Here is a 12,969-nt window from a genome sequence, read left to right as displayed (position 1 = left end):
TTGCTGCACAAATAATTTGAACGAATTTATTTATAGATTAATTAATTTTTAGCAGTGTGATAAACTGACAGAAATATCATAATTTAAAATAATTATTTCCCAAAATATTCTTAGCTTATATTATTGATTAATACATTATATTAATTAGCACATTAGGCTCGATCAGTGACCAATACGATTATTCTCGAAAGATTAAAAATAGATGAATCAATCTATCAATGAACAAATATACTTATACATCACGTAAAAAAAAATTACCTTTTACTCGTTCAAATGCGTTGCGACTAATACTCTTTAACGTGATAAATATTGATTTCCATTCGGTCCGAATAGAGAACTCTTATAAAGTAACTTAAGTCGGGAAGTAGTTAATCAAAAGTATCGAGGAAGTAATTAATTGAAAGTTTCATAGTTAAACGATGACCACATTCGTTGGCGGAACAATTTCTTTTTTTTTTCTCGAACGAACTTTTGCAAGTATATATAATGTAACAGTACGACATTCAAGATAGAATTTCGCTTGTATTCTCATAAGAAAAATTTCGATGATGAAAAGATTCCTACCCTGGGTAGATCATAATGCACCACATTTTCGATGTGCCACGTGTTATCTGAATCAGTGTCAACAGAAGAAACGCGGGATTGTAATTAAAATACACATGTGTGGAATGCATGTGGATCGTTGCATCGGCGTTTACGTGAAAGAGAAGCGGGGAGATAGAATATTAGAAAGGAGGGATCGAAGTAGAAGAAGAGGAAACGCGTGGGGAAGGGCGACTGCATTGTGACAACGATTATATTCAGATAAATTTCTCGGGCTTTCTCGACTTCACATCCGATCGGTTCGTTAGTGGCTTTAACGATAGTGCGCGTTCTTTTTACGGTGATTGGTATCAGAAAAAGTTCCCTGTGAAAAACATGATTTGACGAAGAAAGGGTAGCATGCGGCGGGACCACGTGAAACAGCAATGGAGAACACTGCGACTGCCTCGCAATATCCACTCCGTTTCTTGGGCATTTTGTCTTCTCGTAGCATTAGCACTGTATCCGGTGCTAGCCGATATTATCTTGCAAGACATGGGTAAATGTGCAACAATTCCTTTTAAATCACAATTTGACTAACTTAACAATCAGTTTGACTTTGTGTCCTGACGAATAAGTATACGATTTAGAACAGTAAAACGACAGGCCAAAATGAATACGCTATTTCAAAGCAGATTTTATGATCGTATGTCTGCATTTCGTAATTTGTAATAATATCTATATCGAACAAACCTGAATAAGTATGTATATCTAAAAAGAAATAATTCTTTAAAATATAAGATTCCAGTTATATAGGTTAAATGATCACCGTGTGATATGTACAAGTACACGAGTTGAAATAATCATTCTGTGAACTATGTAATAGCAAGTCCATTTGCTAGTGAATGTCTTTTTAAGTGATCTCTATTGCATTAATTGAGCCACTGTTCGTAGCATGCAAAACTGCGTGTTCCACTCAGGAAAAGAGGACTTGTTAATGAAACTGGTTTAAACGCGATGAGTTACGTCTTTCGAGATCAGGGGTTATTGGGTTTCTAGGGGTTATTGGGTTGTTCGTCGTGCCGTCATCGTACTATTATGCTTATTTAATCGCATCTTTCCCTTTCCTTGTAAAATCATAAGTTTCGGCTAAAACAGGTTCATTGCTAGTTAAGAAATTACATATGCTATATATATATGCTATCGCTATATCTATCTATGAAATGTATCTATGTGAAATTTTATTGCGATGCAAGTATGTTTTCGACGATATTCTGATCGCTGAAAACTTTAACATTGAAGAAAGTATACGTAAATTTTATTTATAGAAACATTTTCAAAATATCTTTTTTATGAAAACATGTCTAGAATTGTGTATGCAAGAACTTTGTTAAATAAGAAATTCTAGAAAAATCATAGTTTTGATGTTATTTAGGCATATGTTAGTAATCATTTAAAGTGAACGCGAATCACGGTATTTCACAATTTCAGAAAAGAATATCGTAGACCTGATGGATGGTACGGGAATACACCAAGAGCCCGTTGGAGTGATCGTAACCGAAAATCGTTGCCACAGAAATGATACAATAGCATATGACATTACGGAAAGCGCGCTACTGACGATCAATACGAACACTTTGTTTCCGACTGGTATACCGCGTGATTTTTCCATTTTAGTCGTCGCGAAGCCAAAAATCGGTTAGTACTCTCTTTAATTGATTTACATTTATCCTGATCGTACTTTTACGGATCATAGATTATAATCACATAGATAAGATAATAACCGATACAATTTAACGATCACAAAATTAGGATCCTCGGCTGCCACGTTGTTTGCGATCTACAGCGACAGTGGTGAGGAACAGTTGGTACTATCATTGGGCAATGATGTCACTCTTTACTACAGTACAACTCCGGATGATGAGGATAAACCAATTTCGTTTGGTATTGATATATCCGATGGAAAATGGCACCGTCTAGGAATCAGCATCAAAGGCGATACTGTCACGCTAATTTTCGATTGTACTCAACAAATTTCCAAAGAATTAAGTAGAAATCTTGACGAAACGATTAGCGTCAGCGGCATCATAATTATCGGCCAACAGATCGTCGATGGTAACATGTATATGGTCAGTGGAGAATATTCAAATTAATTGTGCTTGATTACAACATACGAGTTTAATTCTACACGAAATCTAAGACGGAATTCAGTTTAACGGTTTGTTCGTTTATTTCGAATTATTCATAGGGTGGTCTGGAAATGTTGAAGATTGCACCGATACCAGACGCAGCTTACGAAATTTGCACGATTTTCGCGCCAAATTGTAGAAGTCAATCGAGACAAAGTGATCGTTCGAATATGCGGAATTATAATTCCGTCGTGCGTACAACCTCGTCTACTTATTACGAGGGTACAAATATTGGCGACGGTCAGACAGACCCAAGTTCTAGTTCTCCGGTTAAACCCTTCTCAACCGCTGGATCGTATTATGAAACGAATTACGACAATCTGCACCCGCCTCGAAGTTATGGCAGAACATCTGAGAGATCTGGACCAAATGCTTCGTATAATGAGCAGGATGAAAATCTTGTAAAAGGAACGGAGGATGATTATGAGAACGGGAGTGAAGAAGGGAACGAGGATACCGAAGACAGCGACAACTACAAGTTAGCTTATAGGCCAGTGAATGCAACATATGCAACAAGACCAACTGTGGAGACGTTCCTTCACAATCAAAGTGCCGTGAGTTAATCGTTATAATAATAGACAATAAAACGTGTTTTTCATTTGCTTAAAAACATAACATATTGAACTTGAGAAAAATATTGGTTAAAGGAATATAAATAATGTTTTATCATTTATTAAATAAATGTTTATGTAGGTTTTCAACAACATCGATTCAGTCGAAGTAGATCGCTATCAAACGACAACGCCAGAAATTTCTAAAACTTCCGACAATTTATCTAGAGAAGTTCAAGGAGGTTTGAAATATTCGGAATCGTTGGAAGGATCGTATTACAATCCAGCTTATTATAGTAGTAGGGGTTCGCCTGGGCCACGGGGATTTCCGGGGCCACCAGGGGTGCCCGGGCCACCTGGTAAAAAAGGAGAACCAGGAAGAGATGGGTTAGCAGGTTTGCAAGGCACGGCTGGCCCACCGGGAAACGTGTTCATAATTCCAGCACTTAACCAGCAAGGAAACGAGAAAGGACCGGATACTCAAGCGGAAGCTCTGAGACAAATGCTTTCACAGCATATGTTGGCTATGAGAGGTGCCGAAGGTCCTATGGGTCTTACAGGTATTGCTGGGCCCGAAGGACCACCTGGACCTCAAGGTCAGAAGGGAGAACCTGGAGAAGTTGGCGAATCTGGACCTCGTGGCGAAAGAGGTCAGTTTTATAAATTCTTTTCTGTATACAGTCCCGAAGTTCCATTAATTTGTTAAGTTGGATATTTAAATGTTACAACAGCATAATTTTGACAAAACAAACATTGGAACATTTAATAAATTCATACAGGTATTCCTGGAAATACTGGCAGGGAGGGTAGACGTGGTCGACCTGGGAGAGACGGAGAAAGAGGTTTAAGTGGACCACCAGGAATGAAAGGAGAACAGGGTGTGCCTGGACTGCCTGGATTACCAGGAGATAAAGGCGAACGAGGATTTATAGGTGCCACCGGTGAACAAGGTTTACCAGGTCATGAAGGAATGCAGGGTGATGATGGTCCTCCAGGTTTACCAGGTTTACCGGGTGAAATGGTGAATAACGAAAATATTATACAACAATATACTTGTATTCATATAAAAACGGAAGATCGTACTTTTGAAATTACTTTAGGGACCTAGAGGATTCATAGGCCCACGAGGTTTCCCTGGATTACCAGGGAATCCAGGTATTCCTGGAAGCGAAGGTCCACCAGGAGCAAAAGGCAATACTGGTCCACCGGGCCCTCCAGGTGTGCCAGGTTCTCCGGGTCCAATTGGACCTGTAGGACCACCCGGACCTCAAGGTCTTTTGGGTCCAACTGGTCTAGTGGTAAATTACTTAGATACAATTTTTTTAAAAAGTATTTGCTTTTTATTAAATCTTCTACGAAGTTATTTAACAATTTTATCAGGGTCCACAAGGGAAGCCTGGAATTCCTGGTCTGTCGGGAGCAGATGGATCTCCTGGTCATCCGGGAAATCCAGGCGTTCCTGGGATGAAAGGTGAACAAGGGCCTCAAGGACCGCAAGGTCCGATAGGCTTCCCGGGAGTCCGTGGCATGAAAGGCGACGAAGGCAAACGTGGATCGCCTGGTGAACGCGGAGAAAAGGGAGAGAGAGGTCCAGAAGGAGAGAAAGGTGACATTGGCGCGAAGGGAGAACCTGGATTATCAGGTCCACAAGGAATTCCTGGATTGGAAGGTTTAGAAGGACCAAAAGGTTTCGAAGGGCCACGTGGTGAAACCGGTTTAGTTGGACTACCTGGTGAAAAAGGTAAAACTGGTCCTCCAGGTTTTGTTGGATATCCTGGAAATGTTGGTGAAAAAGGTGATAAAGGTCAACCAGGAAGAGAAGGCCCTAGTGGAGATAAAGGAGAAAGGGTAAAAGGAGCCTATCAAGTAAAATTTAATACAATGAGATTTATCATTTCGTTATTTTAGGGTAACAATGGCGCGTCAGGAGAACGTGGTGAACCAGGACCTAGGGTACGTAAGGAAATACATAATAATATTAGCGATGATATTGTCACATAAAAGAATTAATAGAATATCTTTTACAAAGGGATTTAGAGGTGCTCGTGGAAGAAGAGGTGCCGAAGGATTGCCAGGACCGAAAGGTGATACTGGCCAGCCAGGCCCTCCGGGATTACAAGGAGAATCTGGTACGCCAGGAGTCGAGGGACCTCGTGGATTTGTGGGATCTCCTGGGCAAGCTGGTCTCAATGGTAAAGATGGAATCCCTGGACCTTCTGGTGAACGTGGACCAGTCGGTGATTCTGGGCCGCCAGGTCCACCAGGTGCGCCTGGTGTTATCGGACCGCAAGGTCCAGCTGGTGAACCTGGACAACCAGGAGAACCTGGAAGTCCAGGAAATCCAGGAGCTCCCGGAGAATCAGGTTCCCCAGGAGAGCAAGGCAAAGAAGGGCCACAAGGACCACCTGGTTTACAAGGAAAAGAAGGTTCACCAGGTCCTGGTGGTCTACCAGGATTTCCTGGTGAACGGGGTGCAAATGGTTTACCGGTTTGTATTTGTCTGTCTTTCTAATAATATAATAACTAAAGTTTCCAAGGTAACGTGTTTTTATTAATTGAACTCTTCTCTATAAAACAGGGAATGCCAGGTGCAAAAGGAGAGATAGGACCACCTGGGCCGCAAGGTCCATCAGGCGATAAAGGTGCTCAAGGAGAATCTGGGAAAGATGGCGAATCTGGACCTCAAGGAAAGCAAGGACCTAAAGGACCACCTGGTCCAGTCGGATTGAAAGGCGACAGGGTAATAATAACATACAAGTATAAAAATAAATGACTAAAATGATAATAAAGCGATACCGAAATTATGAATCATATTAAATAATACATATTCTTATCAGGGCGAGCCTGGACCAGTCGGTCCTACCGGGCGAGATGGTTTACCAGGGCAACGTGGTTTACCAGGAGCTCCTGGCCCTGTTGGAGTGCCAGGAGAAGATGGAGACAAAGGAGATATTGGACCACCTGGTGAAAAAGGCTTTAAAGGATCTCAAGCGGAAACAGTAAGCGTAATGTAATTGTAATCATACGACAGCATAATAGTAAAATGTAAATTATGATTTACTTTTCACAGGGACCTCCAGGAGCACCTGGCGCACAAGGACTTCGAGGTGAACCTGGCGCTATCGGCTTACCAGGAGAAAAGGGACCACCTGGAGAAATCGGGAGGCGAGGACCAAAAGGCGAAGATGGTCCCGTTGGTGCATCAGGTCCTCCTGGTCCCGTAGGGCCACAAGGATTGCCTGGCCCATCAGGATTAAAAGGAGAAGTGGGGGATACTGGCATAGTTGGTCCTGTAGGACCGGCAGGAAATCCAGGTGAACAAGGTCCAAGGGGCCCTAAAGGGTCTGAAGGTTTACAAGGTCCTCCGGGAGTAGAAGGTCGTCAAGGAGCAAAAGGAGAATCTGGAGCGGTAGGACTTCCAGGTTTAATAGGTCCAGAAGGAAAACAAGTAAGGAATGATACTATAATTATTTCAATAAAAATTTATGGAAATAAATTTTACGTTATTATAACTTAACGAAACGTGTATCGTAGGGCGAAAGAGGCCCTCCAGGACCAAAGGGAGAAGAAGGTAAGAGTGGACCTCCAGGACCGCCTGGAAGTCGTGGTATAAATGGTCCGGAAGGACCAAAAGGTAATGCAGGACCACCTGGTTTCCCTGGACCTCCAGGAGAACCAGGTTTAGTCGGCCCAAAAGGGGAACCTGGTAAGAATGGTGAAGATGGAAAACCAGGAGATCCTGGCGCACCAGGAGAGATTGGACCCCCGGGAAAGGAAGGATTACCTGGCCTTGCTGGAAAACGAGTATACATTATTATAGTCTTGACAATGATAAATCTTAAGGATTTGTTTTAAACAAATAACAGTATTGAATTAGTAATGAAAATTAATTTATTATTTAGGGATCCGAAGGTCCAGCGGGAGTGCAAGGTAGTCCAGGTTTACCTGGTGAAAAAGGAGACATGGGGCCGCCTGGGGCGCAGGGACCTCCAGGTTCCATAGGATCTCAGGGTCTTCCAGGACCATCAGGTTTGCCAGGTGTAAGAGGATTGCCAGGACTTGCTGGAGAAAATGGTCCACCAGGGATGTCAGGAGCTGTTGGTGCTCCAGGAAAAGTTGGACCGGTTGGACCAAAAGGTCCAAAGGGTGACAGAGGTAAACGAGGAATCAAAGGGCATCGAGGTGAATTGGGACACGTTGGAGTCAAAGGAGAACAGGGTGAGAAGGGAGAACAAGGACCACGAGGTGCTCTAGGACTCGAAGGACCCAAGGGTAACCAAGGGCCACCAGGTTTATTGGGTTTCAAAGGAAACGATGGACCTCCAGGACTTCCAGGAATAGAAGGAGCAATAGGACCCAAAGGTAATGCTGGAAACGATGGACCAAAAGGCGAACTCGGCCCTCCGGGACCTCCAGGTCCTCCTGGACCACCTGCAGAGCAACCTATGATTCCTCCGGAGTTGTTATTCACGAGAGAACAAATTCTTCGAAGGAAGCGCGATATTTCGACAAATACGTAAGACCTTTTAGGCATTGTATGTTTGACTTTCATGTCTGTAAATGTACTACTACTGATGATGATACTATTATTCGCAGCGCGGAAGACGAGAAAGAGAAAGATTCAGAAACGTTGGACAAGGATGATCAAATCGAAGAGGAATTTGGCCCAAAATTCTTGGACATGTACAGTTCTATATACGCCATGAGACAAGAATTGGATCGAATACGCAAACCGATTGGAAGCAGAGAAAATCCTGTAAGGACTTGCAAGGATTTATTTTACGGCCATCCTCATTTTCACGATGGTCAGTAATTCTATTTGCTTCGTTCGGAGGTTACTGATTTTGTCAGTTGTTTGAAAACTTACGAAATAACGGTTACCAAAACAGGTTGGTACTGGATCGATCCAAATTTAGGAATGGCTGACGACTCTGTATATGTTTATTGCAATATGACGAATATGGGCGAAACTTGCGTATACCCTGATATTCACACGAGTCAAATGCCCAATATACCATGGAGGAAAGAAAATAATAAAACGGATTGGTACTCGAATTTGCGCGGAGGATTTAAAGTGAGTTTACATTCATCTAACGAGAAGTCCTGTATGACATATTGAAATATAAAATATAAAAATCTCTTATCCATCGTATGTTATGTTATAGATTACATACGAAGCTATTGGGGTAGTGCAATTAAATTTTCTGCGTTTATTGAGCCAAGAAGCTTATCAAAATTTCACTTATACCTGCATTAATAGCGTTGCTTGGTACAATGTTTTGAATTTTAATTATAATTCATCTTTACGACTGCTTGGTGCTAACGAGGATGAATTTTCATATACCGGTATCAAGCCACAGATCGTTACGGACAATTGTAAAATGCGTAAAAGCAAAGGAGATACAGTGTTCTTGGTTTACAGTAAAAAGCTTCAACAGTTACCATTGGTGGATTTTTACCCAGTCGATTATGGATTGCCGCATCAAGCGTTTGGTTTTACAGTTGGACCCATTTGTTTCAAGTAAATCAAATTATCAAATCTCTATTGGCAAGACTGAAGTATAATTGTAAATTATTCGATAATTATTTTCTATCATTTTTTCCTTGACACTGTAATATCAATCAGCAGATAATAATTTATTAATCATCTAAATTTCTCTTACTAAGACGTACAATAGTGAGGACTATTATATTTTTCCGTGTACTTATATCAATTATCATTATCTTTTCGGATTTAAACGTTCGAAAGAATAAAAAAGTGCCATTCAGAACTTAAGTAGAATGTAAAAGGTGCAATACAATGTATTAACACTGTTATTTATATATATGTATATTATTAATATTGTAACCACTGCCATAAGTATGTGATCTACATTAATTCTGTGCGATATACGCCGAATTTTCACATGTTTATAAATAAAATGCAATAATACATAAAATTGCTTTCACTTTATAAGGTTATTCCCGCCTTGAAATATAATTTTAATTGATTCTAAATACGTACAAATCTCAATTGAATTTAATCCTTCATACTTATATACAATTTTTATCAGTTTTTATCTTAAACCCTGGTCTTGTTATTATCTAAATTGAGTGTTTTTTTCGTATTGTGCAATTAAATGTACTATTAGATATAATTAGTAGAATAACTTTTGTGAATATAAATAGAAATAAAGATTGTATATTATGAATAATGTGAAAAATATGAAAAGAGCTTCAGACATGTCGGTTCCGTGGTGTAGCGGTTATCACGTCTGCTTTACACGCAGAAGGTCGCCGGTTCGATCCCGGTCGGAACCATTTATTTTTACTATTTTTTTATGTCAATTTCCATTTGCTTTTTAATTGCTTATCTAATAATTTGATAAACGACCACAATCGACCACAAAACAAGTATCTATCTATCTATCTACCTTTTTTATACATATTTTCTTCTAAACCAGCACGAAATAATAATATCAGAATGCGAATCTATCACTGACTACGAGGATGACACATAAAATTGTCAACAATGCGGAGATATAGACATCAAGAAAGACAGATTGATTGATAAGATTCATAGCTGCTCGACAACGGATAGAACGTGGTTAAAAATGACGTCCTTAAGTCACACGGTGTTTCCATTGAGTCCCCATGCATCATTTGCTCGGAACGAGTAGAGAGTGAATTAACTTGTCAGTCGAGGCTTACCACGAACAGAACTCCGTAGGAGTTGGCTGGATAGCTACGCGAACCATATCGATTCGCATCTGGGAAGGGCTGAAGAAAGTGAGAAGTGATTCAGGCCAGAAGGGATCGAAGGAATTCGCGAGAATGGCGCTATATGCGTGGGCGAACCGTGAGAAAGGGCAGGTGGTATCTTGTCGTGGTGGTCGGCGGTTCACACTTCCAGCTCGTTCTCTTCTCGCGACAAGAAAACCAAAGTGACGGTGCAGGGCCGCTTTTATCGCCACCTTCTTCGCGTCGTATCGGATTTAACTTCGAAGGATTCAGCTCGCTGCGCGTCGCAAATCAGTGATGGTACTTCTTCAAATACGTTCGTACCTACTTCTACCATTAAATATTTCGAACATCTGTGAAATATTTTAACGTATCTTGGCAGAGAGTATATTTCCGATCGAGTAAGGCGAACAGAGAAGCAGTTGCATAATTAATCGACCCATTAGAGGGAAAGATTCTGAAATATTTGTATTTTAGTTCAACGAGTAAAAATGTCTGTTCATTCAAAACATAAATAAGACCGTCAATTGGTAATCGATGTTTAGAGAAAAAATAAAGTACGTAAATACGTTTAATGAAACTCGTGGCGTGCAGAGGGTAACTACTACGAGGGTGGATGGAAGCCGAGTTCTTTTGAAACGTAGCCGTCCCTGTTCCCGAGCGCTCGTCCAAGGAATGGTATGAGGGATAAAAGGTTTCCTTGTTTAACAAAATATCGTCTCCGAACCATTAGCCCGACCGTTACCACTTCAACGCGATTTTCTGCTCCTGCCACGTCGAGGAGGTGCTTCAGAATCCTACGGATCCTTCGACCTATCAAGTGCAGACCGCTTACTTTGCTCCGACAGAATCGCATCGACGCGCGACGCGTTGAAAATTAAGTTCCCTTTTTCTTTCTTTTTTTTCTTCTTTGATTCCTCTGTTATCGCGATTGTTCAATTTTATTGTATCTCACTCGGTAAAAATATTCGTTTAAGCAGAAAAATAATTCTTCTCTTTGAGACTATCAAGTTGAAACCGATGTTCTAAAAATAATCTTTTTCAGTTATTTATCAAATGGACTATCAAACACGAAAGATAATGTAATCTGTTAGAAGGTCGAAAAATGTGTTCACAGACTTGGAATACATCGTGAAACTACGATATTTTAGCAATGAAACGCTCCACGAAGAATTAAAAACTTTTGACACTAGTAGCGTAACTTTATCTCCACTTGCTTTAATTTACAGTACAAATCGTTTCCAATTCTGTTCTCGATAATTCGGATGTTCATTTTTCTTGTTATTCGCGCGTACTGTTACTATTTTTGATATTTTAGAAATGTTCAGAGACATAAAGTAGCCCAATTATGCAAATTAACGATCAGTAGATATAGCTATATAATACATGCAGGAGAAATGACGATCATTGATTTTCAAGCAATAATAAATAAAATATTCAACGATGGCGATGGTTATTACGACCATCTCTCGTAACGTTGCCCGTACCGTGCGAAGCATACAGGTGTCTTTCACTAACGTTTCACCGCTGTCACTTTCCTGAAAACTGTATGAACCGGAGCTCTAGCTCGATGGAAATTTATTCACAGCTCATTGTTAGAATCATTTGTCAGAGTCTCCGCTCAAGCTAACTTAACGCGATTTTGAATTTCCATTCGTAGATAACGAGTATGAACCATTTGAATCTCAAGTGGTACAATTGGCAGCATCGTTCAAATCAATAATGCGACCAAAAGAAAAAAATCTTCGTAAATTTCGAGATCACCTTTGAACATTTCATTAACAAGAAATAGAGCCCAGACATCGTAACCGTTGTAAGGCAGATTTTAAAAGTTGCGGTGTGAGAGTTAATGTAAAAAAAGAAGTAAATATCCTGGTTAAGGATGTAAAGGACTTGTAGAGGATTGTAATGTAGAATAACGAGAACTTGCTGTTGCAACCCGTCGAATATATTTAAATTAAATAAATTAATAAGTATAAATAATGTCGAGAGACCCTCGTACAAACACATTCGCTAAGACAGTGTATAATTGCTCGCTGATAACTCGTAGATACTCGGTATATACTGATTCGCCCGCGATCGCGTCTGTTTATTTATACCGGTCGGCAGACAGTCGGAAAATTCAAATTCGTCTTTGTTGCACGTAGCGGTGACATTGTTTTACCTGGAGATCATTTATTATCACATCATGTAAGTCCTAACGATATTGATACTCCGAGGCAAAACAACAACACGATTTGATTTTTCCTCTAGCTCGTGTGCCGCTACAAGGATAACCATTTTAAACGATGAAAATTTTGTCGACTACCGGTGATCATTATCGACGAGAGAAATTTTATTTCGATTACGAACAGCTACTCGGTAACAAAGACAGAATTCGCGCCATGGAGAATAGTTACTCAGAAGCAAGCAAAATTTCGCGCATATACGTTGATTCTTGGTAAACAAAATTAAATGCCCGTCATCGGTAATGGTCCTTTGAGATTTATCGATAACCGAGTTTAAATGAAAAATTCATTTTCGCTCGATCAGTCTGTTCACAGCACGTCCAGACAGTACCCGTGTTACTTTGTATCTCTGAAAGATAGCAAATGTCACACCCATCGTGCCATTAAATACCCGGAAAGTTATGGAAAAGCGAGAAACGAGGTACATGGAAATATGTTCTTGAATCGCCGCGAACCATTTCATCCCCTCGTGCTCCACGATCGCATCCCGCGTCAGATACACCTTACCCGTGACACCGAGTCGTCGAAGAAGCCGGGGGCGGGAGGGCAACGACAACGAGTCGAAGCTGATGGAGTTTCCTCGCGGCCACACGGGCCTCCGCCGATCCTCCGCTTCGAACAGACTTCGCGATTACGGGGGAAAACGCACGACGAGTTGACTTTCGCGCTTCCGGCGGCGGAGCTTACCCTCCGCCAAGGGGTTGCGACCCTCCGTGTTCGTACAACCACCGTGAGCTTCGTACGGTACGCCCCGCCTGT

General features: G+C 40.9%; 1 protein-coding gene and 1 non-coding gene across 2 annotated transcripts; both read left to right on the top strand.

Annotated features, from left to right (window-relative positions):
* Positions 1-498: 498 nt before the first annotated feature.
* LOC117241729 (collagen alpha-1(I) chain-like) lies at positions 499-9,201 on the top strand. The gene is made up of 18 exons (XM_033507761.1): positions 499-1,081; positions 2,014-2,220; positions 2,335-2,651; positions 2,771-3,265; positions 3,405-3,912; positions 4,042-4,283; positions 4,363-4,560; positions 4,643-5,110; positions 5,171-5,215; positions 5,292-5,750; positions 5,841-6,002; positions 6,100-6,261; positions 6,333-6,710; positions 6,797-7,066; positions 7,165-7,778; positions 7,859-8,067; positions 8,152-8,336; positions 8,428-9,201. The coding sequence occupies exons 1-18, from the start codon at positions 943-945 to the stop codon at positions 8,785-8,787; spliced, it is 5,418 nt and encodes a 1,805-aa protein (XP_033363652.1). The 5' UTR covers positions 499-942; the 3' UTR covers positions 8,788-9,201.
* A 288-nt stretch (positions 9,202-9,489) lies between these two features.
* Positions 9,490-9,562, top strand: Trnav-uac. Its single transcript has one exon. It is a non-coding gene; the product is annotated as a tRNA-Val (tRNA).
* Positions 9,563-12,969: the final 3,407 nt, after the last annotated feature.

The sequence above is a fragment of the Bombus vosnesenskii genome, unplaced genomic scaffold (genome assembly GCF_011952255.1).
Source record: "Bombus vosnesenskii isolate JDL3184/JDL3185 unplaced genomic scaffold, Bvos_JDL3184-5_v1.1 scf7180000016261, whole genome shotgun sequence".
NCBI lineage: Eukaryota > Metazoa > Arthropoda > Insecta > Hymenoptera > Apidae > Bombus > Bombus vosnesenskii.
This window is presented reverse-complemented; position numbering and strand designations above follow the sequence as displayed.